Source organism: Eretmochelys imbricata, chromosome 10 (assembly GCF_965152235.1).
Source record: "Eretmochelys imbricata isolate rEreImb1 chromosome 10, rEreImb1.hap1, whole genome shotgun sequence".
In the NCBI taxonomy this organism is placed as follows: Eukaryota; Metazoa; Chordata; order Testudines; family Cheloniidae; genus Eretmochelys; species Eretmochelys imbricata.
In genome coordinates this window covers 78,850,310-78,876,640 of record NC_135581.1, presented here as the reverse complement: position 1 = coordinate 78,876,640, position 26,331 = coordinate 78,850,310, and the positions used below count along the sequence as shown (strand labels likewise).

Genomic DNA, 26,331 nt, shown 5'->3' with positions numbered 1-26,331 from the left:
TGAGAGAGCTATTAACAGTATTGCCAGCTCTTACAAGTTACCACACAGCTCTTTCTAAGCAAATACATTTGTTCTTAAAGTAAAACCATTACAAAGAAAACATAACAATAAACAGATTTAAATACACACTAAACCTAACAGGAGTCACCCATCAGTTTTATGGGGCCCTAGTAGCCAAAGTATTTCCAACTGTTCTGCAAAGGTCGGGGCCCCTCTTGAACAGAAGGTCCTGTCTGTTTGCTGGATCAGAGAGAAAGCCCTGTGGCAGTTTAAATGCAGCCTTTTTATGCCAAAATCCATTTCTTTGTGTTAGCCTCTGAGAATGATAACACTGATGAAGCTCTCCCAGTGCTGCTAATAAGAGGAAATCTCAGTACAGTATATGCTTTAGTTTTTTGTGCAATATAGAGATCAATGAATCTGAAAATTCCAAGTATTTGTGAAATACATAAAACTCTTACAAGCTCCCTCAGAATTTTCTATTTCCATTTTGAACAATTTCCAGGATTGCAAAGTTTAAAAAAATTTACAGTTTCAGTTTACAGTTTAAAAAAATTAATAGATTTATAGTCATGCATTTGACACTACAATGTGAATGAGACATAATGTCCTACTTCTTTTTTCTGTTACTGATTTTTAAGTTCAGTTTATGTCTGAAAGTTTGAAAATAAGCCGAAGTTCATTAACCTCAGGGTTTTATCTAATGTTACTGTGCAAGGATCATTTGCAAATGGTGTTAACAAAGTAAATAGACTAGCTAGATTTCAGTGTCATAGTTTTAGTCTCTCGGGTTGCCAGTTTTGGTTGGACGTATTCCTGGAGGTTTCATCACATGCCATCTTTAATTAAAGTTTAATCTTAATTCCTGGAGATTTCTGGAAGGTTGGCAACCTGGAAGATTTCAAGATCAAATATTTTTACTTTACAACTGGAAAGATTTTTGTAACTGCCAGCTTGCAAACTCAACCCTGGAATTTGAAAGATGCCCTGGGTTGCTGTCATCTTGCACACCAACATCAGCAATATAGGTTCTGAAGGCCAAATTACACTCTCTGGGATGCTTGTGTAATCCCATTGCCTTCAGTGGTCTTGCACAAGTATAAGAGAGTGGTTCTTTGGTTGGAGTTTTATAACCAGGTGAGTTTATTAACAAGAAGGAATTAATACAAGAGTTTTCTTGCATAAAGGTGTTCAAATACTTCAATGATCAGGATATACTAAGAACCTAAATTGAATCTACTTCAGTCTCTGTTGGCTGTTGGCTCTGTAGTACTAACAAGAGTAATAAATGTCAACAATTTATGTTAGTCATTAAAATAAGCAAATATACTGAGCAAGATTCTGCCATTTTTATATGGCCACTTTTCATGTTGCTTGCAAAAAGCACACAAAGTGATGTACAGCATTTCATAAACAGTTCTCAAGTTGTGATTTCTATTACCGGTATGTTTAAAGTTAGTCTTTTCTTTTTCTTCAGACATATTTCGCATTTTATGCACAAAGTTCCTTTTCCATCCCCTCAGAGACCAAGAATTTTAGTTCAGGTAAGTTTAAAATCTTTCTTAACTATCTCCAGTATCAGTCATTTTATACGGCTGCTTGTATGTGAAAATATAGTACAGTTTTCTTTAAATATTCGTATAAAAAAGAAAACATCTACAGCCAAATTCACAAATATTTCACACTTAGAAATAATTGATGTTGCATGTTTCCAGTTTAATTTAGGACTATACTAAAACATTTTCTTAGGCATTATATTTCATGAGGCATATTTGATTTTGTACTTAAAAAAAAACGCTATGTGCTAGTTAAGGGATATATTGCAGAAAGCCAGGACAGCTGTGTGAGTCCCTCATTGTTTGTGAAATATTTTCGTCTTTTTATTTTATTCAGCTTAAACAAAAGTGAGATCTGTAGGCTAGACCTCTGGAGTATGTTCTTCATGACTACTTTTTTCAAAGGGCCTTATTCTGTCCTCTGCATGTGTATGGTTTCCACTGAAGTATACAAGAATTATGCACATTCAAGAGGCACAATTTATGAAACTTATGACTATGGCTATGTTTTAGTCACAGGTATTTTTAGTAAAAGTCATGGACAGGTCACGGGCAGTAAACAAAAATTAATGGCAGACTCCTTACCTGGCTCCTGGGAAGCAGTGACCTCCAGCTCCTAGCTCCACATGCAGCCTCCGCCCCGCCCCAAGCTCCGGTTCTGCAGCTCCCATTGGCTGGGAACCGCGGCCAGTGAGAGCTGCAGGGACGGTGCCTGTGAGTGGAGCAGAGGCAGCATGTGGAGTTAAAAGCTGAGGGAGGGGAGTTCCTGTTGCCCTTCCGGGAAGCTCCCCCAGGTAAGCACCGCCCTGTACCCCAGCCCTGCCCCCCCCAACTCCTGCTGCTGGGGCCAGGGGGGCTTGAGACTGCCTCAGCAGTGGCCGGTGCAACTGCCAGAGCTGCTCAGGCGGCTCCTGGGTCATCCACACCAGCTGCTGCCGAAGTCACAGAGCCTTACTGTCCACTCATGTAAGGTAATCTTTAACTATGTCCAGCCTTAAAAGTGGTATCAGGGTTGGAGGTCAATCAAAGATGTATTCTCTGTTAAATCATATGCAGAGTTGGTGGGGGTAAGGAAACCTCTAATTTAGGATTTTTGTGAGGGAGCTATTATTAAGCCTCCTCATTAGATTATGTCCCACTGGAAAAGGAAAATTTTATTATTTTAGGAGGCAAACAGGATAGAGGCATGTTAAGTTAGAAACTTAGAGCAAAGAACAGACAAACTCATTTCATAGCCATACAGTCAAAATTACTGAACCAAGTCCTGTTGTTCTGATCAAGTTTCAAATGGTATTTGATCTTCAGTGACTTCTTTTGAAAAATACATTGCAAAGGAATCGGTGCAATCTTGAGACTTGAAGTGATATCCACAGCCTTTAGGGTAGATTTCTCAGTGAATAAAGTCTAGTAAAAATGGAGGCAACTTCCTTAAATGGTGTTTTAAACATTCTTGGAAATCTCAACCAAGAGACTTAAGGATGTCTAAGGGCATGTTTATTAATTTGGTTACTATATTTCTGAAGAGGAGTTGGAGAACAAATATCCTGTAGTATATTCCACACTTGACAATTTTTACAATAAATATTTAAAATCTGATTAAAAATCCAGTATATTTAAATCCTGTTCTTTTCCATTAGTCACACCTGATAAAATATTGTAGATAAGATCTGTAAAGAAATGCATATAGAAGAATTTAGCATATTTAGAAAGACATTTGAAGCAATATTCCCAATTAGCCAAAATCTATGAAAATATCCTGGAACAAACTTTTAAGAAATCTGTGTGGTGTGAGCCATTCATACACATTACATCTAAATGAATTTACATAACACCATAGATATAGGCAAAAGGTTATGCACGTACCAATTTAGCACAAGTAGCAAAATCAGCTTTAATAGAAATTACTGTTAATGTCCATAGCCAGATAATTCTTACAAGATGTCTAATGAGGAACTTTCATAGAGTGACTCCAGATGTATGTTGGTATTACAGAGAACACAGTGATTAGCACTGTGCCGTAGTGAAATCACATGCATTCAAATCTAAAATATTTTTCTGAGTGGATCTGAGGGAATGCTTGAATCATAGCAATTATAAACTAAAAGTATTATTAGGGAAAGTTTTGCTCCCTGGAATTGGTTAGTTTAACAAGTATGGTAGAATTAAGATCTCTTTAACAATGTGGGGGGAAAATCTAAAACCTGAAGGAGTATTTTAAGTCTTTTAACTAAGTAGCTGTTTAGCATTACAGGCTCTTATTTCAATATGTGTCAGTGTGGATGTAGGCATGTACCTCATGCATGCGAAATCGGAAACTCTTCTTTGAGTGATTGCACATGTGCATTTCACTCTGGGTGCACACACACTCGCTAAGGGTGGCTTGAGTATGCTGGGCTGTTACATGCCAGTTTAAAGGGCCCAGCTGCCTCCAAACCCCGACCTTCTTACCACCTGTGATGGTCATTATAATTCCTTGGCTTGCCTTAGCAAGTGCTTTCGGTGTGCTTGTCGTAAATTTCTTGTAAATAGTTATCTAGTTTTGTAGTTTCTTAGTAAGTGTAAGATTAGTTTTCTTTTTCAGTCCCCGGTTTTCACATTTCTGCTTCTTGGTATGGAGGGATGCCTCAGTCACTGGGCTTCAAGCCCTGCATCTTTTGTTCTAGGCCGACGCCTCTGAGTGACCTGTGCTCCGACTGCTTGACGTGTTTGAGGGGAAACTCATATACAGGATCATTGCCAAATTTACAAAGACTTTAGGCCAAAGATTGAAAAAGACAGAGAAGCCAGGCTGAAGCTTTTCCTCATGAGGGTGGCCTTGAGACCGCCTTCAGAGCATAGCTTTCACTTTGACTTCTTCTGTTAGGAATGCACCTCCTATGCAGCCTGAGGTCTGGCACTACTCTCTTTCTCTGGTACCTAAGACACTCTGAGAGAGGAAGATTGCCAACACCTAAATCCATTAAGCATATGGATAAGAGTACAGTGCACCCAAAATCCAAGTATATGTCTTCTCAGGTAGTGCAGAAACTCTGGAGCCTGAAGTGGAGCTTTCTTCATCTGCAGTACCACAGCAACCCAAGACTGTCTTGGGACCAACCATACTTGAGGCATTTGTGGCGGCAAGAAATCCGCTGAATTTATCAGTACTGGTATCCCTGGCAGTGCAGGACACTCTGCTCTTGCTACCGGTGACTGAGCAGCACCAGTATCATCAGTGCAGTAGTTGGTACTGCAACAACTTCCTGTGCTTCATGTTTCACACCCGTCAGCAGCCTCAAAGGGAAAGCTTGACTCTGAAGTTGGCATCTCAGGTTGGCACCTAGGTTTCCAAACCTTGGAGCTGCACTATTCCCCCGTAGGTGTTTCTGCGCATGGTTACCTTGAGATCCTGCAGCTGGAATCAGATTGGGCATGTGGCCAGGGAGTCATTGGGTCCAACATCTGTCCAGTGGCCTTTTGGAAGCTATGAGGATTCCCCTTAGTTTCCAGGTCCTACACAAGTTATTCCTGCTTTGTGCCCTAGGGGAGACATGGGGAATGTACTCTCCAGGTGCCATCTGTTTGTGAGTCCGGTACTGGGCCTGGCACTGAGCAGGAAGAAGTGGTTCAGGAGGAGTCTGCTGAACTGCTAATGGAGGAAGGATAGCTTCAAACTTTGCTGACTTCATTGTCTTCCTCCCCTGTTAAGGCAGTTTCCTTGGGAGGCATCTCACCCCCTCCAGCTGATTATGGAACACACCAAGAGCTATTGAAGAGGGTTGCCTCAGGTTTTGGGGATCCAGATGGAGGTGGTTAGGGAGTCCTCCCATTGCCTCATTGACATTTTGGCTACTACCAGGCCATTGCAGGTGGTCTTACCAATTAATAAGGCAATTTTGGAGCCTGTTAAGTCAATATGACAGACTTGTTTGTCCCTTTCTCCCACCTCAAGAAGAGCCGAAGGTAAATATTATGTTCCCTCCCTGGCCTTTTCTCCATGAGTGGTCTTGAGGGCTCCTGTTTTTCCACAGATTTCCCTGTCCCCAGGATACTGTCCAGGATTCAGGAGGGACAAAGCTACAGTCATCATAATAGTCCCTTGCTGGCTGAGGCAATTTTATCTGTTGGTCCTGCTGCAGCTGTCCACGCAACCTCCCATTTACCTCCTGGCCTGCCCAGACATAATATCTCAGAATCAAATTCTGATCTCCTCATACAAAGCAGAAAATCCTCCACTAGGAAGACTTATGCTTAAAGTAGAAGAAATTTTCCGTTTGGATATCTATCGAGGGAGGGGGAGTGTTTTGCAATACTGCCTAGCAATACCGCCTAGCAGTGCAAGTCTGTGTCCGTCTCATTCAGAGGGTCAATGGCCGGGGTAGGCGAACACGGACCCTCCCTGCTCCACTGAGTTCCCACCCAGGGCCCAGTGAAACAATAATTCAAAATGTGTGGCGTAGGGGGTGGGCACCCCTATGCTTGCTCCCTGGGCTATTTCCTACTCTGGCTTTGGTTCCTCTGCTGGTGCCATTGGTTTACTGCCGAGTTCCCTCCAAGTGTCCTCTCTGGTCGTGATCTGGACAGTCTTCCTCTCTCATTTGGGGCTCGTCATTGCTATCCGCCATGGATGAAGGGCCTGTGGTGGCTTGGCAGTGGGGCCTGGTCCCGGCCATGCGGGGCCCCAGCAGCTTCTCGGCAGTAGCCTACACCACACAACTGCTCTCCTTCTCTGTCCGCCAAGCTGAACTGCTCCCCTTTGAGCTCAACCTCCATTGTGTGCAGGGGCAGTTGGGTGTGGCTTTCTGGGCCCAGAGCTGTTCCTTAACCCATCCCGCACCAGAGTGGGGCTTGTACACCCCATCACAGCAGCTCAGAATGATCTGGATCCAAGTGGAAACACTGATATCAAAGATTGTGCTACTCCTGAAACAAGCAGGCCTGGCATTCAATTCTCTCAAGGCCCACCTTACAGCAATATCAACGTGGTATGCACTTGTGCGTTCTCACTCAGTCTTTTCGCACCCAGTGGTTATCAAAATTCCTTAAGAGCTGCCTCCATATTTTAATTTCCAGTCAGAGACTTGGCTCTCTCATGAGACCTTAATATTGTCCTTCTGAAGCTCACAGAGCCTCCATTTGGGCCACTGTCATATTGTTTCGTATACTACCTTACTATCAAGGTGGTTTTGTGGCCATCACTTTAGCTCAGTCAGTGAGGTCCAGACTTTCATGGCAGGACTGTCTTATACATCCTTCCATAGAGACAGTGGTGTTGAGACCACACCCCAGTTTTGTCTCCAAAGAGGTCTTGGATTTTCACATGAACCAGGTGACTTCCTTGCTAATCTTCTTCTCACACTTGATGCAGGGAGAGAAGAAACTGCATAACTTGGATGTATCCAGATCTTTGATGTATTACCTTAAATGGACCAAGCCTTTTCATTAGTCTCTCTGCTCTTTGTTGCCATTTCTGGTCCATTTAAAAGCCAACTCCTCTCTTTGCAGAGAATTTCCAAATAGATATCACAGTACATTTCCACCTGCTACCAGCTGGGTGGCAAGCTTCTCCCTTCGAATATCAAGATACATAGTACCACAACACAATCTGCATCTACCGCCTGCCTCAAAAACATTCAGATCTGCAGGGCTGCAATGTGGAGTAACCCACTGGCTTGTGTGAAACACCATGCCCTTGACATGGGATGCCAAGTTTGGGAGAGCAGTACTTCAATCGTTGTTTGACTGATTCAGCTGATATTCCTCATTCCCACCGTCCAGAGGGGATATTGCTTGCCTGTCACCTACAGTGGGATCCACACTGACACATACTCGAGAAAGGAAAAATAGTTACTTGCCCTACAGTAACTGGTTCTTTGATATGTTGTCAGTGTGGATTTTGTGACTTGCCTCTCTTCACTTTAGGAGTCCTCAGTTAGTCTTTGATTTGTGAACGAACTGAGGCAAGGTCGCAGCCACTCTGCCCTTTATACCCTTACATGGGAACATGAGGAGGCATAGAACATGTGTCTGGCCCCAATGCAAAACAACTTCTGATTTTGTTTGCATATGCACCTACAGTGGGATCCACACTGACAACATCATCTCGAAGATCTGCAGTTACTGTAGGTAAGTAATTGTTCTTTTCTGGCAGTGTAGTTCCTGAGTTTGATTACTGAAAGATACCCTATATACAAAATATGAAGTGTAATATAATAATGAAAATAATCTTCCTATCTTCATTTCGAGTATATGTCTGGTCTCTCTTGATGCCATCGTTGAAGTCTTTGAAAAGAGGATAAATGTATTAATACATTATTGGGCCAGATCTTCAGCTGGTGTAATCTGCCCTTAGTTCCAGTAAAATAAATGGAGTTGAACTGGTTTACACTAGCTGAGGATCTGGTTCTCTTTTCTTATAGAGAAGATGTTACTTGAAAAAAAAAATGTTGTTGTAGCTGAGCTGTGGCTCCTCACTTATTCCAGAATATTAATTAATTGGAGGGTTAATAAACTGTCATGGAGCTGTTATGCAATGTTAGTTTTAATCCTTTTTTTAAGATAGGTAATATGATGGATCATCTTTCTGTTTAAGTGCAGAAGGAGGAGAGAAAGTGTCACCTGTAACTTATCTATAAGTAAAATATATGAATGATGGTTTTGCATTTTATTGCTTCATTATTTCACATATGCCTGAGCTACATAATGTTTAATATAGACTTTTTTAAAATGTTCACATTATAATTGATTGACTGTTGTACAATTTCTGTTAAATATTTTTAAGGTCCAAAATAAAAAGTGTATATGAAATTTTTTTTTATAGCTATCGCCACATGATAACCTGATTCTTAGTCAGCCAGTGTCATCACCTCTACCACTGAGGCAAGTAGAACAACAGTTCTGTTTTAATTGTGAAACGTACCTTGATCCATTAGTGACATGAAGCTTTAAAGCTTTGAAATATGAAGTAATTTTAACGGTCTACTATATTTTGTAATTGGTGTATCTGGAAGTGATACGATTTTTTTTCCTTTTTAACTAATTGGCTGTCTTATAGAGGTATTAATTTTAAGTCTTTATATTTTATAACTATCTGAAATACTGTAAGTCACTCTTGCAACAATATTGATGGAAGTATTTTGGTACTTCGTATTTAATAGTTTGCCTTATTTTTTTAAAATCTCACTTGCTACTGCAGAAACCTCATAGTCCATATAGCTTATGAAAATCATATGTAATATATATAAATTATGGAAATCCTTGGTAGTGACTCCATAGTCAGGATAGAGTTCTTAAATGGGCTTAATATCAGGCATAAGTTCCTGATTTAGTCAAAAAGTAGGTGGCCAATTAGTCTGAAAAGAACACAGAAGGTTAACTTTTTTGCACATTGAATTTTCTGTGTTGTTCTTGTTTGGTTTCTCTTCATAATATTTAATAAGGCCAAAATTCAAGTCTTCCTATCTGATGTGTCCATTGCAATCCTAGCTTTTCATTTTTGACCAATAATCTCTTAAAAAATATTTTGCCTACACAAAACTTGGTAGAGAGCTGGATTCTGAGTATTGTCTATGGGCTTTTGGGTTTTTGGTGGTGGTTGTTTTTTTTAATGTTGGATTTAGGATCATTATTTAACTATTCTCCATGTTGCTGTAACAGAAAGTTTGTGCTGTGTACGCGAACCTGAATGATAGGGAACCATATAAACACAAGCCTGTTTGACAGGGAGTCAGACACATCCAATACTTTTCCATCAATAATGACTTTTCCGGCAGATTTTCTCCTAAAATGAAAGGAGGTTTTGTGCGCAGTTGCTGACAAATAAAATATTCTCCATCAGCAGCTGCATTTTGGTCTCTCCTCCACCCCCACCCCCCCCTTCCAGCTTTGATCAAATATCACCAACTACTAGTGTGGGAGGAATAATCTGGTAAAATGTGTACAGAAGGAGCAAAATGAAGTAGAGTTCAGGATGCAAAGAGAGATTTGTGTTATAGCTGCAGTAATGGTAAAGGTGTTTGCTTGTGTATGGAGAACTCGAGTGTATGTACTCTTAGGTAGCTTAACTTTTTCACTTCCTTGCTTTTGTGGATTTATGTCAAGTGAGTGTGTGTGTGTGTATGTGAACCCTAACTGCTTCACAACAAAGTTATATGTATTTACTAATTCATATATTTTATGTAACATCTATAATATTTTCTAAATATTCATTTAAACAAAAATACTCCATACTTTCTGTATGAAGAGTACAGATGCTGTTAATATTGAATGTTAACTCACATGAGGAATTCATTTTTGACTGGAGGAGATAAAGATGTATATTGTTGTATAATCCATGAAGCTCAGTTAGCAATGTGATAACTTTCTTTCTAGTAGAATAGCATTCACATAATCGCTATGTGATTGCAGCACAAACCTGAGGAACTGAGCATTTCCCATTATATTGAGGGAAAATCACTAGACCCTCTGGCATTTGTTAGAGAATTACAGAACTGTTTCATAAATGTCACTGTGTCTGGGTATTAAAGTTTTCTTTAATGTCTGGGAAATATCAACGCACTAATTCGAAGTATTAGTCACACATTTTAAAGTACTCTGTAATCTGAAGACATTGGTTAGATTTGTATTCAATTAAATAAGACTATATTATGTATAAAGCAGCTTTTATTGTTTCAGCTTTTTAGTGAAATAATTTTACATCCTTTGAGTATGTGTCAGTGTGAATCCCACTGTAGGTGTGCACGTGCCTCATGTGCATGAGATAAGAATCTTTTGAATAGCCCTGTGTGTCAGGGCCCACGTTTGCCCTGTGCTGTATCATGTGCCCATGTCTGGGCATAAAAGGCAGTGCAGCCTTGATCCTCCCTCAGTTACCTCTTGCTGCCACTGGCAGAGATAGAACTTAGTGAATATTCAACCCACTTGTCTTTCATTCTGGCTAAACTCTTCAGAAATCTTCCGAACTCTCATCTATTTGCTCTAGGAAACTAAACAAACAAACATGACCCATCAGGACTTATTCTTGGCAGTTAGACCACCTTCCTTCCCCCCTTTGTGTAGGGTGGTTCATCCACTTCCACCTTGTGATGAACTCTAAGTCCTCAGTCTTCAAGACCTATCCTTTCTGTGATGGACTAACCCTGTTAACAGATGTACATTTCAGATGCCTCTTCTGCTTTGGTGAGAGCCATATACCAGACAGGTTTCAGAATACCAGACAGACGCTTGGTATGACAACACTTTTTTCCAAGATTCTCAAGTCTTGCAACACTCAACTGAAGTGCTGCTTGCTAGAGCAGTCTATAAGTGTGTCTTCGGACCTTGAGGAGTCAGGTAACAAATCCAACCATGCACTGGAGAATATTCTATCCATGAGTGCTACCCTGCCTTAGGTAGATATGCGGTTCTCAAAGCCAGCACAGGAAAAACCCTGACACTGAAGCCAGTGCCACTGGCACTGATTCCAATACTGCTGGAACTGAAGCTTCCCACCGAGAGAAAGCATGGCAGAGACTGTAGGCAGAGGTTGGTATCTTCCCATAGGGAAAGGCCACACAAAGCCTCCTTGGAAAAACCTTGTGAAACCCCATACTGAACCTAGGGCTAGTGATAATCCACAAAATTTACCCCAGCACCGACTCCACTGGTGATGAGATAACCATCAGCATTGACCCCAGCAGTATTGTCACTGATGGTACTGCTGATGCATCCTTTGAGGAATCTGGACCAGTGTCAGAAATTACCTCAGCACCCAGGCAACAACCAGCACTGATGTGGATCCTAGTACTGAGAGCACCATATTTCTCAATGCTACTCTTAGAGGAAATCTATTCTTCCTCCCTGTCACCAGGATATACATTCTTACCTTCCACAAGCAGGGAACCGGCTCTCTCTTGAGATTATGGAAAGACCAAATGGTTCTCCTAACAGGATGCCACCACAACCGCACCCAGACTGGTCATCATCAGACAAGCCAATCCGGTGGCATGCCATCATGCTGTATTGGGCTTACTGGGATTCTCCTTTGTGCGTTTTCAGGAGCTGATGCCTGTCCAATTCCAGGAAGAGGAGATTGCACTCCCAGTGTCATCCATGGTCAGATCACTGGCACCGAGCTAGGAAGAATGCCAGGAACTGCACAACATGGGACCAGAGGACCAATGCCATCTTGCCTTGCCTCCCAAAGACCTTATCATCAGGCAAAGCAATAGCCCCAGAGCCAGATGATTTTAAGACATTCCAACGTCTGCTTATGTGAATAGTGGACATTCTAGAAATAGGCACATCAGTTATTAAAAAAAAAATCCTAAATTGCTTGAAACACTGATGACATTGGGTCTAGCCAGAACTGCCCTTTTTTGATAAATGAAGGACTGTTTGACCCCACTAAAGCTCTGTGGCAAACACCTGTCACTATCTTGGCTGCAGCAAAAAGAGTAGAAAAGTGGTATCAAGTCCTGTAGAAAGCTTGTGAGTATTTTATGCCCACCCTGTTCGGACTTCTTTGTTATCTGGATAGGATAAGGTGAAGACCCCCTTTCTGCTTCACAATTGGAAATATTGGGAGTAAAAGTCTCTTCCTCTAAATTCTGTCAGACTTTGCCTGTTGCCCCTGAACTCTGGCTAGGTCAGTGTGCTCCCTGTTCAGACAACACTTGAGCAAGAGGTCAAAGTCCCACCTCAAGTCGTGCAAAAGCTCAGATGGTGGCTAGATCCTGAGAAAGCATGAAAGGAATTCCAATCTTGATTCCCTGACTGAAAATGACTCAACACAGACCCACCAGGAATGGCTTGGTGAGCCCACCTGAGCCATCTGCAAATGCAGGAGTCCTAGTCCCAGGACATCTTGAAACTCCACATAAGCGTTCCAGAGCTCAGGGTTATCAAGACTGTCTTGTATGGCATTCCTGTCTGTTCTGTGGAACTCCAAGGTGCAGATCTCAATTGACAATACATCTGCAATGCACTACATAAGCAAGCAGATGCTCGGTCATCACCCATCTGCCATCAGCCGATGGATATGGGGTCGTCACCATGGCATAGCCCCATTGACTCGGAACCTTCCAGGAGTCACAAATTGCCTGGCAGACTTGAGCAGACTTTCAGTCACCAACTATGAGTAGTCCCCGCTGAAGTCCATCATAGAAGAATATTTGATCAGTGGAGGGAGTCCTGCAAAAAGCCTTTACTCCACCAAAGACAACAGCAACTATTCGAACTTCTGCTCCAGAGGTAGCATGAATCTGGGTTTGTAGCCAGATGCCTTCCTGCTATAAGGGACTTAAGCCCTCCTTATGTGCCTTTCCTCCTATCATCTAACCCCCCAGGTTGGTATCCAAGACCACATGGGACAAGGGCCATGTTGATCCTCAGTGTTCCTTACTGGCCAATGCAGTTTTGGCTGTTGCACCTACTGCAGATGTTTGGTCAGCCTTGCACCCTGCCCCCCCCCCCCCCGATTCATTTCACATCCTGCTCAGACTCAAAAGCTCAGAATCATGTCAGGTACTGCAGCCAGACCCATAGTCATTGCACCTGGCTGCTTGGACTTCCATCGGTTAATCACTGCCAAAAGAGACAGCTACTGACAAGTGCAAGAAATTCTCATATAAAACAAAGTTATAGAAACAGTTTTCCACATGGACAGCTCAGCAGAATCTAGACCCAGCAGAGGCCCTGTTACCAAAGACCCTTGACTACATGCTACACTTGAGGGATGTTGCCTAACATTTAGCTCTCTATCTTGCAATAATATTGATGGGTCACGCTCTGACACTGTTGTGTTTGGTCATCTCTCACCCAAAGATATTCAAGTCCCTTAAAGGCCTTCTGCGTACCTACCCACCAATTAGACATCTGACTCCTGCAGAGGATCTCAACATCATCTTCATCTTCCTACAGCTCATGGAGCCTCTTTTTGAACTGCTGTCAAATTGCCGTTTATACAATTTTATCCTGAAAGTAGTCTTTCTGGTTGCTATTGCCTCAGCCAGAAGGGTCAGTGAACTCTGTACCCTCATGACCTGTCCTCCCTGTACCTCCTTTCACAGGGACATGATGGTGCTGTGACACCATCCCAAATTAATCCCTAAAGTGATTTCAAAATTCCACCTGAACCAATTGATTGATCTGCTTATCTTCTTCTGGGTTAAGTTTGCTTACAAGAAAGAACAGAAGCTACACACACTGCATTTCCCCAGGCTCTACTCGTACACTGACAGGACCACGCCTTTCAGACTGTTTCCTCATCTCTTTGTGGCCATTTCCAGCCTTGTAAAAGGTCAAGTTATCTTGTCACAGAGAATCTCTAAGTGGATCATATGGTGTATTTTCACCTGTTATCAGACAGCTGGCAAACCTCTTCCTCCAAACGTCTAGGTGCATACCACCGGAGCACAGGCCGCAGGATCAGCCTGCTTCAGGATTGTGCCAGTATCTGAGATCTGCAAGGCAGCAACACGGAGTAACCCACTAACCTTAGTCAAACATTATGCCCTTGACTTAGCGGGTAGGACAGATTCCAAGTTTGGGATAGTGGTGCTTCAATCATTATTAGGGTATGTCTACACTACGGAATAAGGTCGAATTTATAGAAGTCGGTTTTTTAGAAATCGGTTTTATATATTCGAGTGTGTGTGTCCCCACAGAAAATGCTCTAAGTGCATTAAGTGCATTAACTCGGCGGAGCGCTTCCACAGTACCGAGGCTAGAGTCGACTTCCGGAGTGTTGCACTGTGGGTAGCTATCCCACAGTTCCCGCAGTCTCCGCTGCCCATTGGAATTCTGGGTTGAGATCCCAATGCCTGATGGGGCTAAAACATTGTCGCGGGTGGTTCTGGGTACATATCGTCAGGCCCCCGTTCCCTCCCTCCCTCCGTGAAAGCAAGGGCAGACAATCGTTTCGCGCCTTTTTTCCTGAGTTACCTGTGCAGACGCCATACCACGGCAAGCATGGAGCCCGCTCAGGTAACCGTCACCCTATGTCTCCTGGGTGCTGGCAGACGCGGTACGGCATTGCTACACAGTAGCAGCAACCCCTTGCCTTGTGGTAGCAGACGGTACAGTACGACTGGTAGCTGTCATCGTCATGTCCGAGGTGCTCCTGGTCGCCTCTGTGAGGTCGATCAGGAGCGCCTGGGCAGACATGGGCGCAGGGACTAAATTTGGAGTGACTTGACCAGGTCATTCTCTTTAGTCCTGCAGTCAGTCCTATTGAACCGTCTTATGGTGAGCGGGCAGGCGATACGGACTGCTAGCAGTCCTATTGCACCATCTTCTGCCGAGCAGCCATGAGATGTGGATGGCATGCGGTCCTTCTGCACCGTCTGCTGCCAGCCAAAGATGTAAAAGATAGATGGAGTGGATCAAAACAAGAAATAGACCAGATTTGTTTTGTACTCATTTGCCTCCTCCCCTGTCTAGGGGACTCATTCCTCTAGGTCACACTGCAGTCACTCACAGAGAAGGTGCAGCGAGGTAAATCTAGCCATGTATCAATCAGAGGCCAGGCTAACCTCCTTGTTCCAATAAGAACGATAACTTAGGTGCACCATTTCTTATTGGAACCCTCCGTGAAGTCCTGCCTGAAATACTCCTTGATGTAAAGACACCCCCTTTGTTGATTTTAGCTCCCTGAAGCCAACCCTGTAAGCCGTGTCGTCAGTCGGCCCTCCCTCCGTCAGAGCAACGGCAGACAATCATTCTGCGCCTTTTTTCTGTGCGGACGCCATACCAAGGCAAGCATGGAGGCCGCTCAGCTCACTTTGGCAATTAGGAGCACATTAAACACCACACGCATTATCCAGCAGTATATGCAGCACCAGAACCTGGCAAAGCGATACCGGGCGAGGAGGCGACGTCAGCGCGGTCACGTGAGTGATCAGGACATGGACACAGATTTCTCTGAAAGCATGGGCCCTGCCAATGCATGCATCCTGGTGCTAATGGGGCAGGTTCATGCTGTGGAACGCCGATTCTGGGCTCGGGAAACAAGCACAGACTGGTGGGACCGCATAGTGTTGCAGGTCTGGGACGATTCCCAGTGGCTGCGAAACTTTCGCATGCGTAAGGGCACTTTCATGGAACTTTGTGACTTGCTTTCCCCTGCCCTGAGGCGCATGAATACCAAGATGAGAGCAGCCCTCACAGTTGAGAAGCGAGTGGCAATAGCCCTGTGGAAGCTTGCAACGCCAGACAGCTACCGGTCAGTTGGGAATCAATTTGGAGTGGGCAAATCTACTGTGGGGGCTGCTGTGATGCAAGTAGCCCACACAATCAAAGATCTGCTGATATCAAGGGTAATGACCCTGGGAAATGTGCAGGTCATAGCGGATGGCTTTGCTGCAATGGGATTCCCTAACTGTGGTGGGGCTATAGACGGAACCCATATCCCTATCTTGGCACCGGAGCACCAAGCCGCCGAGTACATAAACTGCAAGGGGTACTTTTCGATAGTGCTGCAAGCTCTGGTGGATCACAAGGGACGTTTCACCAACATCAACGTGGGATGGCCGGGAAAGGTGCATGATGCTCGCATCTTCAGGAACTCTGGTCTGTTTCAAAAGCTGCAGGAAGGGACTTTATTCCCAGACCAGAAAATAACTGTTGGGGATGTTGAAATGCCTACATGTATCCTTGGGGACCCAGCCTACCCCTTAATGCCATGGCTCATGAAGCCGTACACAGGCAGCCTGGACAGTAGTCAGGAGCTGTTCAACTACAGGCTGAGCAAGTGCAGAATGGTGGTAGAATGTGCATTTGGATGTTTAAAGGCGCGCTGGCGCAGTTTACTGACTCGCTTAGACCTCAGCGAAACCAATATTCCCACTGTTATTACTGCTTGCTGTGTGCTCCACAATATCTGTGAGAGTAAGGGGGAGACGTTTATGGCGGGGTGGGAGGTTGAGGCAAATCGCCTGGCTGCTGGTTACGCGCAGCCAGACACCAGGGCGGTTAGAAGAGCACAGGAGGGCGCGGTACGCATCAGAGAAGCTTTGAAAACCAGTTTCATGACTGGCCAGGCTACGGTGTGAAAGTTCTGTTTGTTTCTCCTTGATGAAGCCCCCCGCCCCTTGGTTCACTCTACTTCGCTGTAAGCTAACCACCCGCCCCTCCTCCCTTCAATCACCGCTTGCAGAGGCAATAAAGTCATTGTTGCTTCACATTCATGCATTCTTTATTCATTCATCACACAAATAGGGGGATGACTACCAAGGTAGCCCAGGAGGGGTGGTGGAGGAGGGAAGGAAAATGCCACACAGCACTTTAAAAGTTTATAACTTTAAAATTTACTGAATGACAGCCTTCTTTTTTTTGGGCAATCCTCTGTGGTGGAGTGGCTGGTTGGCCGGAGGCCCCCCCACCGCGTTCTTGGGCGTCTGGGTGTGGAGGCTATGGAACTTGGGGAGGAGGGCGGTTGGTTACAGAGGGGCTGCAGTGGCAGTCTGTGTTCCAGCTGCCTTTGCTGCAGCTCAACCATACACTGGAGCATACTGGTTTGGTCCTGCAGCAGCCTCAGCATTGAATCCTGCCTCCTCTCATCACGCTGCCGCCACATTTGAGCTTCAGCCCTGTCTTCAGCCCGCCACTTACTCTCTTCAGCCCGCCACCTCTCCTCCCGGTCATTTTGTGCTTTCCTGCACTCTGACATTATTTGCCTCCACGCATTCGTCTGTGCTCTGTCAGTGTGGGAGGACAGCGTGAGCTCAGAGAACATTTCATCGCGAGTGCGTTTTTTTTTCTTTCTAAGCTTCACTAGCCTCTGGGAAGGAGAAGATCCTGTGATCATTGAAACACATGCAGCCGGTGGAGAAAAAAAAAAGGGACAGCGGTATTTTAAAAGACACATTTTATAAAACAGTGGCTACACTCTTTCAGGGTAAACCTTGCTGTTAACATTACATACATAGCACATGTGCTTTCGTTACAAGGTCGCATTTTGCCTCCTCCCACCGCGTGACTACCCCCTCAACCTTCCCCCCTCCCTGTGGCTAACAGCGGGGAACATTTCTGTTTAGCCACAGGCAAACAGCCCAGCAGGAATGGGCTCCTCTGAGTGTCCCCTGAAGAAAAGCACTCTATTTCAACCAGGTGACCATGAATTATATCTCACTCTCCTGAGGATAACACAGAGAGATAAAGAACGGATGTTGTTTGAATGCCAGCAAACATACACTGCAATGCTTTGTTCTACAATGATTCCCGAGTACGTGTTACTGGTCTGGAGTGGTAAAGTGTCCTACCATGAAGGACGCAATAAGGCTGCCCTCCCCAGAAACCTTTTGCAAAGGCTTTAGGACTACATCTAGGAGAACCGCAAATGCCAGGGCAAAGTAATCCTTTCACATGCTTGCTTTTAAACCATGTATAGTATTTTAAAAGGTACACTCACCAGAGGTCCCTTCTCCGCCTGCTGGGTCCAGGAGGCAGCCTTGGGTGGGTTTGGGGGGTACTGGCTCCAGGTCTAGGGTGAGAAACAGTTCCTGGCTGTCGGGAAAACCGGTTTCTCCGCTTGCTTGCTGTGAGCTATCTACAACCTACTCCTCATCATCATCTTCTTCATCCCCAAAACCTGCTTCCGTATTGCCTCCATCTCCATTGAAGGAGTCAAACAACACGGCTGGGGTAGTGGTGGCTGAACCCCCTAAAATGGCATGCAGCTCATCATAGAAGCGGCATGTTTGGGGCTCTGACCCAGAGCGGCTGTTTGCCTCTCTGGTTTTCTGGTAGGCTTGCCTCAGCTCCTTCAGTTTCACGCGGCACTGCTTCGGGTCCCTGTTATGGCCTCTGTCCTTCATGCCCTGGGAGATTTTGACAAAGGTTTTGGCATTTCGAAAACTGGAACGGAGTTCTGATAGCACGGATTCCTCTCCCCAAACAGCGATCAGATCCCGTACCTCCCGTTCGGTCCATGCTGGAGCTCTTTTGCGATTCTGGGACTCCATCATGGTCACCTGTGCTGATGAGCTCTGCATGGTCACCTGCAGCTTGCCACGCTGGCCAAACAGGAAATGAGATTCAAAAGTTCACGGTTCTTTTCCTGTCTACCTGGCCAGTGCATCTGAGTTGAGAGTGCTGTCCAGAGCAGTCATAATGGAGCACTCTGGGATAGCTCCCGGAGGCCAATACCATCGAATTGTGTCCACAGTACCCCAAATTCGATCCGGCAACGTCGATTTAAGCGCTAATCCACTTGTCAGGGGTGGAGTAAGGAAATCGATTTTAAGAGCCCTTTAAGTCGAAATAAAGGGCTTCATTGTGTGGACCGGTGCAGGTTTACATCGATTTAACGCTGCTAAATTCAACCTAAAGTCCTAGTGTAGACCAGGGCCTAGATTCAGCTGGAACTCGTCATTGCCACCAGCCAATGAGGATACTGCTTACTAATCGCCTAGGTTGGGATGCACGCTGACACATTTGGAGAAAGGACAGTTACTAACCCAACAACTGTGGTTTTTCTAGATGATGTAGTGGGTGCGAATCCTCTGCCCAGTCCTTCATCCCCACTTTGTGGAGTCCTCAGCAGCAACAGCTTTGAATCATGAGGGAACGGAGAGGGGGGGTTGTGGATGCCCCACCTTTTATGCCGTTCTGTAGGAGCACAAGATGCATGTGTGGCCTGGACTGACATGAGTATTCCAAAGATTCCCCCCATCTCATCTGCTTGAGGTGTATGTACACTTACAGTGAGATCCACACTGACTACAACATCTCAACCACAAGTACTGTAGGATAAGTAGGTGTTTTTTACTGCATAGTGAAACTAAATGAAATTGCTGAGTTTTTCTTATTAACAAGAATGCAAAAAATAGAAACAAATGGAAAACTAAGGTTGCAATGTGTTTTACAACACCCCAGCTTAAATTCAGTTATGAATTCTTCATTCATATGTGTTCATATTTTCGGTGCAGTATATTATAATGTTTTTCTGCCTAATTGTTTGATACTCACCAGTGTTTTATTTTTTGTAACAGTGGTGGCAAGTTTTCTACGCTGCTTCAGAACCTAGGGCCCGAGAATGCAGTAACTTTACTTGTATTTGCTGTAACAGAACATAAAATTCTCATCCATTCCTTACGACCGTCTGTCCTTACTAGTGTGACAGAGGCATTAGTCTCGGTAAGTAGCATTATCTCTTCCTAATCATATCTTTTAGTGAAAAAGAATATTGTTCAAATAAACTGTAAAACAAATATATAGTACTACTTCTGGGTTTAAGTGTTATTTAGAAAATAGGGACCAGATTTTCCCCTCTGAGATACCACAGAAGTAAGTGAGGTTAAATGAGTTGAGGGTAGAATTTAAGCCTATCTTTGACTTTTGCTTATTTACAATATTGTGCCAGTCACTATCATATGTAGGCAGTAAATGCAGGAACTCTTTAATTTCCTAAATGCCCCCGGTAGGACTATATTCTTTGGTTTTGCCCTCAGAGGGCTTGTAGATGTATATTATTTTTATATGTCTTTTCTCTCACAGACCAATGTTAGTGTCTCTACTGAGAAACGGCTAGTATGCAGAAGATTTCTGTTTTTACAGATTAAGTAAACTAAAAATTAAGAAAAATTAAATTGTCTTTTTAATTGACAGCAGTTATTTAATACTAGAGTTTACAGTTTCAATCATATGCTGTTACTTTTCATGTTAAATGTTTTTATAATGTGGAAAACAGTTCGAGATTGTATCCTTCTATAAATGTCATTTGAATATTGTGTTTTGTTCTGTTTTTTAAGATGATATTTCCTTTCCACTGGCCATGCCCATACATTCCTCTTTGCCCCTTGGCACTGGCAGATGTGTTAAGTGCACCATGTCCATTCATAGTAGGAATTGATTCAAGATACTTTGATCTGTATGATCCCCCACCAGATGTTAGCTGTATTGACCTAGATACCAACACCATTTCTCAGTAAGTATTTATTACTGATGTTCTTGTATGTTTGTGATATTTGTTTTATTTCCTATGGCAAAAACCTGAGAGATTCCATTTGAAGTTTGTTTTTTACCCAATTATGTTTCAATTGTGTAGCAGCATCTTAACACTATTTCTTCTATGATGGATCTGCTTCTCTGGCCAGAAGCAACAGCTCATTGATATTGCTGTCCTATTCAGCAGAAAGGAGGCAGAGTCCTCCTTTACCATCATCACCAGGCATCATCTATCTGTCTGTCTATATATAGCATAAGTAATTAAATTCAAAACTCTGCTCCACCCTAAAAATTTTGGACTGAACACAGACACTGGATTTATGGCTTATTACAACAATCTGTAACCCACTAACCCCTTCTTTTTTCCTATAACTGCAAAGGTCTTAATGGGCTAGTTTGCTGGAATGGTCCCTTAGAATATATGCTAACTACTTATGCTAAACAATCTGTTTCACCTTCCATTTAGCTGTGACTCTTGGAGTACCTTTCCCAGACCTGAAGAAGAGCTCTGTGTTGCTCAAAAGCTTGTCTCTCTCACCAACAGAAGTTGGGCCAATAAAAGATATTACCTCACCCAACTTGTTTCTTCTCTTAATATTTAGCAGGTAGATTGCTGTCAAGTTGAGTGCTCAGTACAAATATTACCAAACTAATCTGCACAGCCCTGCTGTAAGGTCAATGCGTATTAGTGCAGTTTTTCAGCTGGCACACTGAGAGAGAGAGTTTAAGTGACTTGCTCAAGATCACATGGTGAGTCAGGGCAAGAGATGGCATTAGGACTCAAAAGTCCCTACCTTGAAATCCCATGTTCTGTTGACTAGTCCGCATTGTCTCTAATGTGAAAAAGCTTTGAATGTAGAAAATTCTCTGCAAAATAAAGAAAGCTAAACCAGAAGAATAAAGCTCAAATACAGATCAGAGATTCTATTGTAACTACTCACAACCCATAAGACTATCACTCGGTAGAACAAGGTTGTTTATCTTTATAGTTTCTGTGTGTCTGATAAAAGCTAAGTAGAAGCCATTTATAGTGCCAAGGAGGAGGGCGCAAGGGTTTCCGTTTCCATAAGATATGCCAAAAATAAACATAACTCACTTAATGATTTTTAAGTATTGTGTGTAGCGTTGTGGGATTTTTTTAACATATATTCAGAAGTTATTCAGGAACTGGTTATTTCTAAGGTTTTTTTAAAAGCTTTTGGAATTTGTTATTAGCAGATCTCAAAAATAATCAGAAGCCAGCTGCTGAAGAGATTTAAGTGATAGCAGTGCACTTTTAAAACCATTAGGGAACAGTACTGGGAGCCAAGGGGATGAGTGCAGACAGGGTACATCTGCACAGCAAAGAAAAACTCCGGCTCACAGAGGCTCGGACCATGGGGCTGTTTCATTGCTGTGTAGACTTTTGGGCTGGAGCCCAGGCTCTAGGACCCTGTGCGGTGGGAGGGTCCCAAAACTTGGGCTCCAGCCTGAGTTCAGAAGTTTACAAGCAGTGAAACAACCCTGCATCCCAAGCCCTGTGAGCCCAACTCAGCTGTCATGGGCCAGACATTGTTTTTTCTTTCCTGTGTAGACATACCCATAGTGTATTTTTAGCAGGTTACCCAAAGGAAAGACTTGGTAAGTGGATAAAACTGCAAGAATACAGATCAACCATTCCAGTTCTTGGGTAAATAATATTGATTTAATTCTTCCTGTGTTCTTCAAATGAGAATGTTGCTGTTCATTCCATCGTGGTTACATGGTCCACAAAAGAATAGTCAAACAATACATAGACTGGGCTGTTTTTAAGGGGTGGGGGAATGAAGCCTTGCACAGAGAATTTCTAACTATGGGAGGTGATATCAACTACAATAGTCAATTTTTGAAATAATGTAGGCATAATGATTATAGGCTGGACACAAGGCATGAGGTGAACACTCGTTGATCTGGAGTTTGGTTTTAGACATTTGCAGGCTAAATGGGGCGCAGACAGGCTAGAGAGATAATTTGGATGTTGCAGAAACAAATAGGTCTGTGTATCTTTTTGTGTATAAATTCAGTGTCCACGTATTGTCCACCAGCGAGAACTTTTGCACTGAAAAAATTAAGCCTGGTACACTGCTCTGTGGTAACCCATAAAGATGAGACACTCTATTTGAGCAATATTGTCCTAAGGAGAGAATTTGAATAAAATGATTCAGAGCTGAAACAAACTAATACTAAGTTACTCTAAAATGACCTTTGGAACTATTGTGCACTTAATAAAACTTTATATAATATAAAAGTATTAAGACACCAAAAATCAGAAGGAAACAGTATTCTTCAAGATCAGTTAAATATATCTGTAGCTCATAAATTCTAAGAATAATCTTTTTTTATACCAAAAGTCTAATTCAAGTTTATTTTAATATTTTCTGACTGATAGCTTTTCTTGTCAGTATCATTCTCATTATTTTTAACTAAAGAAGCTAGTGAGTTCATTAACCTTTCTTTGTTTTTAATTTATCATTAATAATTATAGGATGGTTCTCTGTCTAATTCTGTCTAATTTTTGTGTGCAAATTTATGGCCACAATTAAAAAAAAATCTTTGTGAAAAAAGATTGTGTTAAGGCACCTATGCTGATCTCGGAGATTTTGTACAACTCTCTTCTACTCTGCATTTTTGGCAGTCAGTTGAGACTGGACTGTGGTGATCTGTTTTCGTTGTGGGGTTTTTTTCTTTTTTCTTTTTCTGGGGGAAGGAAGGGTTCCATAGAAAGCAGCATTTCTTTCCCACTGCTGTATTTTTATGTTAATATTTTAAGTTTTCTTTACTTTCATGCTTGTTGATTCAGGTTCTTATTTTCTACCTCTCATTATTGCTGTCCTCATGCTTCTCCTGGCAATGACTAGTTTCAGATGCAATTTTTTTTTGAGCATGTGAAGTCTGTGGATATCATATGTATAAACTGTTTGGCAAAAAGCAGATGGACAAATGGTTGAGATTTTTGTGATTTTTGTGCCTTCAGTATGGTCTAAAAGACTTGCCACTGGCCTCTGTTGATGGTGAAACTGTGTAACTTTTATATTACTTCAACAACATGTTGTCTGAGATCACATTTACCTCAGCTCTCCAGCAAAGTGGAGTTCACCTCATGTGTTAATTTATCCAGGTCATTGCGTAACTCCAGTCATTGCATAATTCCAGTCATTCCCACCTTCCAAATCTAAGTCACCACAGTTTAGAAAATACCATATATAGTTGCCATATTTCATAATATTTAAACCAGGGATCGGCAACCTTTCAGCCCGCGCTGCTTCTTGCAGCCCCAATTGGCCTGGAGCAGCAAACCGCAGCCAGTGGAAGCCGCGATCGGCTGAACCTGTTGATGCGTTAGGTAAACAAACTAGCCCGGCCAACCAGGGGACTTACTCTGGCAGGCCATGTGCCAAAGGTTGCCGATCCCTGGTTTAAACCATTCCTGTTCTGTGCAGAAAAACCAAGTGTAAACTTTATGAAATGGAAAGTTGATAAATACAGAGCACAATAAATAGTATGCAACCTTTTTGCCTCTTTAAATGGCAAAGGTTGTGGCTGCCAATGCGGCATGGCAATGGAGGTTTTTTCGTTAGCTGTTTTTTTGCCATGGTTTTTAGGCTCGGTCCTTGAGCTAGATCGTTTGAAGTAAAATGTTTACGCCCTACTGTGTATCATTGGCAATCTGTACTGCAGTGACCCAGGAGTAAAATAACAAGAAGATTGAGGTGCACCGGTGAAAATTTCTGGGGAAATATATTTAATCTCTGCCCACACTATGGTTGGCATTAGGTATTGTTACTAATACTCTGTTTTCATGTGCTCTAAATGCATTACTATTTCTGTCTTTTAAAGCATAATTTCTCCCATCACTCTTGGGTTTGGCTGCAGAATCATTATCAGAATGTTTGGGTAACCCGTTGGATGACTATGACCACATCTCCATACAGTAAATTAAATCCCTACTTTTCCCTCCCTTGCTCAAGACCATTCTTCATATAGTGAATTGCTAATGCACACCCATTTTTATTTTATACATATAGGATTACGTCCTTCTGGAGAAGACCCTGTGTAGAACTATATTTTCCATTTATTATTTTTATTTATTGGTATTATGGACCAGGACCCTATTGAGCTAGTTGTTATACAAACATAGAACAAAAAGATGGTCTCTGAATAGTAATACTTTTCTTCTTCCCTTTTTAGAACTGGAGATAAGAAAACTATTTCATGGAAGATCTTACCTAAGAAACCTTGCAAAAATCTGATGAACACTTTAAATAACTTGTATCAACAACTGGCAGAATGTGAGTGGGGGAAGTATAAAACAAGATTTTCACTAACTGTGGTGCATTGTAGCTAATGTTAACAGATTGTTAGATTTTAGTTACAGTACAGTTTACTGAAGGCATCCTTCGTGATAAATATCACAAAATGTTTTACAAAAAGGAGAAGTTTTGCATAAAATTAAAGATTAGAAATAATCACTGTAATCAAATTAGGCACCTCAGGAATGGACGTTGTCCAAAACTCTGAAATGTCGTAACTCTGAACAAAGCACGGTTTGGGCTCCAGATCCAGCAGCTAACATTGCAGGCCAGGTTTCAGCAGCAGCTGAGCTTCCTACTCAGTGCCTGCTTGAGTTTGCAAGACTGTGGGGGGGGAGAGTAGTGAGAGAGCATGAAAACAGCATGTCCCCCTCCTGGAGGATGGGGGCGGGGGGTAAAAACAGCCCATCCCCTTCCTGGCGGGGGGAAGGGGTAAAAGCGGTACAGCAGACCCCAGTGCCGCTCCTACTCTGGCTGGCTGGCTGGCTCCGGCTGTCTTGGGCCAGCAGCTCCAGTGTCTTGCTGTAAGTGGCTGCCCTGTGCATGGGGGTGGGGTGGGGTGGGGTGAGGACAGGCAGCCCAGATGTACCTATCTTTAAGATGCAATAGAGGCACAGTACAGAATTTTGGTGGGGGGGGGGTGTTTTGGGTCTCTGCTGCTGCCTGATCGGTTATTTCTGGTTTCACATGGTGTCCGGTTGATGGGTCAGTCCATAACTCTGGTATTTGTATCTTTTTGGTTCTACTGTAACTGCCTTTTAGGGTGGGGGAACATCAATAGAGATGAAGCACTAGGGAAAGGACATCTCTTAAGTGAAGCGTCATGAGGAGGGGGGACAGAAGAGCAAAAAGTAGGCCAAGGCCTATAAAACTCTTGACAGATTGTGCATTACAGACCACCCTATTTTCCTCATGCCTTTATTTGACAGTTGAGGTAGTTTTGGGAACACCAGCTTACTATCCTGATTCTCCATTGTGCCATTCTTGTGCACAGTTTTACTGTGACATTTACATTTTTTTGTATTCTTGGGGGCAGCTCCAGTCGGAGGGTTATGCCAGGGCTGCTGTCGTGAGGCTGGTAGTGGCGGTGAAACTAGAATAGCTGAAATCCAGTGTACACTGTTGCCACTCTCCTCCCTCAATCTCCTCCCATGCAGCCAGTGCCAAAGGCCATGAGTGGGACTGCATAAAGCTTTGCTGCTGGGGTCTGTGATAGCTATGTTTTGTACATTGAAAACTAACGTTTTTAGAGGACTGACTTGCACAAGCAGGAGATGAGGTTAGAGTAGTAATATGGACCAAATCCATAGTTTTGAAAATCAGGAGGGCAATTTTTAATGGGACTTGTAGACTGTTAGGAAACCAGTTGATGTGATGGAGGTAATATGACCCTGTTCCATAAAGTGAGAGGGAAATCTTAGCAGCATTTTGAAGTTCCTGACAATTAGAACCAGATCCAAATCCCATTAAAGTCAATGGGTGTCTTTCAGTTGACTTTAATGGGCTTTGGATGAGGGCCTTAAAAAGTAGAAGTGTCTGAAAGT

General features: G+C 43.1%; 1 protein-coding gene across 1 annotated transcript in view; it reads left to right on the top strand.

The window, feature by feature from the left end:
* The window catches only part of DENND4A (DENN domain containing 4A), a 102,338-nt gene that overhangs the window by 30,908 nt on the left and 45,099 nt on the right, over nucleotides 1–26,331 (top strand). Inside the window, exons 7-11 of the mRNA XM_077827388.1 lie at nucleotides 1,478–1,544; nucleotides 8,356–8,414; nucleotides 19,505–19,649; nucleotides 20,264–20,439; nucleotides 24,666–24,766. Coding sequence (XP_077683514.1) covers nucleotides 1,478–1,544; nucleotides 8,356–8,414; nucleotides 19,505–19,649; nucleotides 20,264–20,439; nucleotides 24,666–24,766 — 548 coding nt within the window. The remainder of the gene's footprint in view (nucleotides 1–1,477; nucleotides 1,545–8,355; nucleotides 8,415–19,504; nucleotides 19,650–20,263; nucleotides 20,440–24,665; nucleotides 24,767–26,331) is intronic.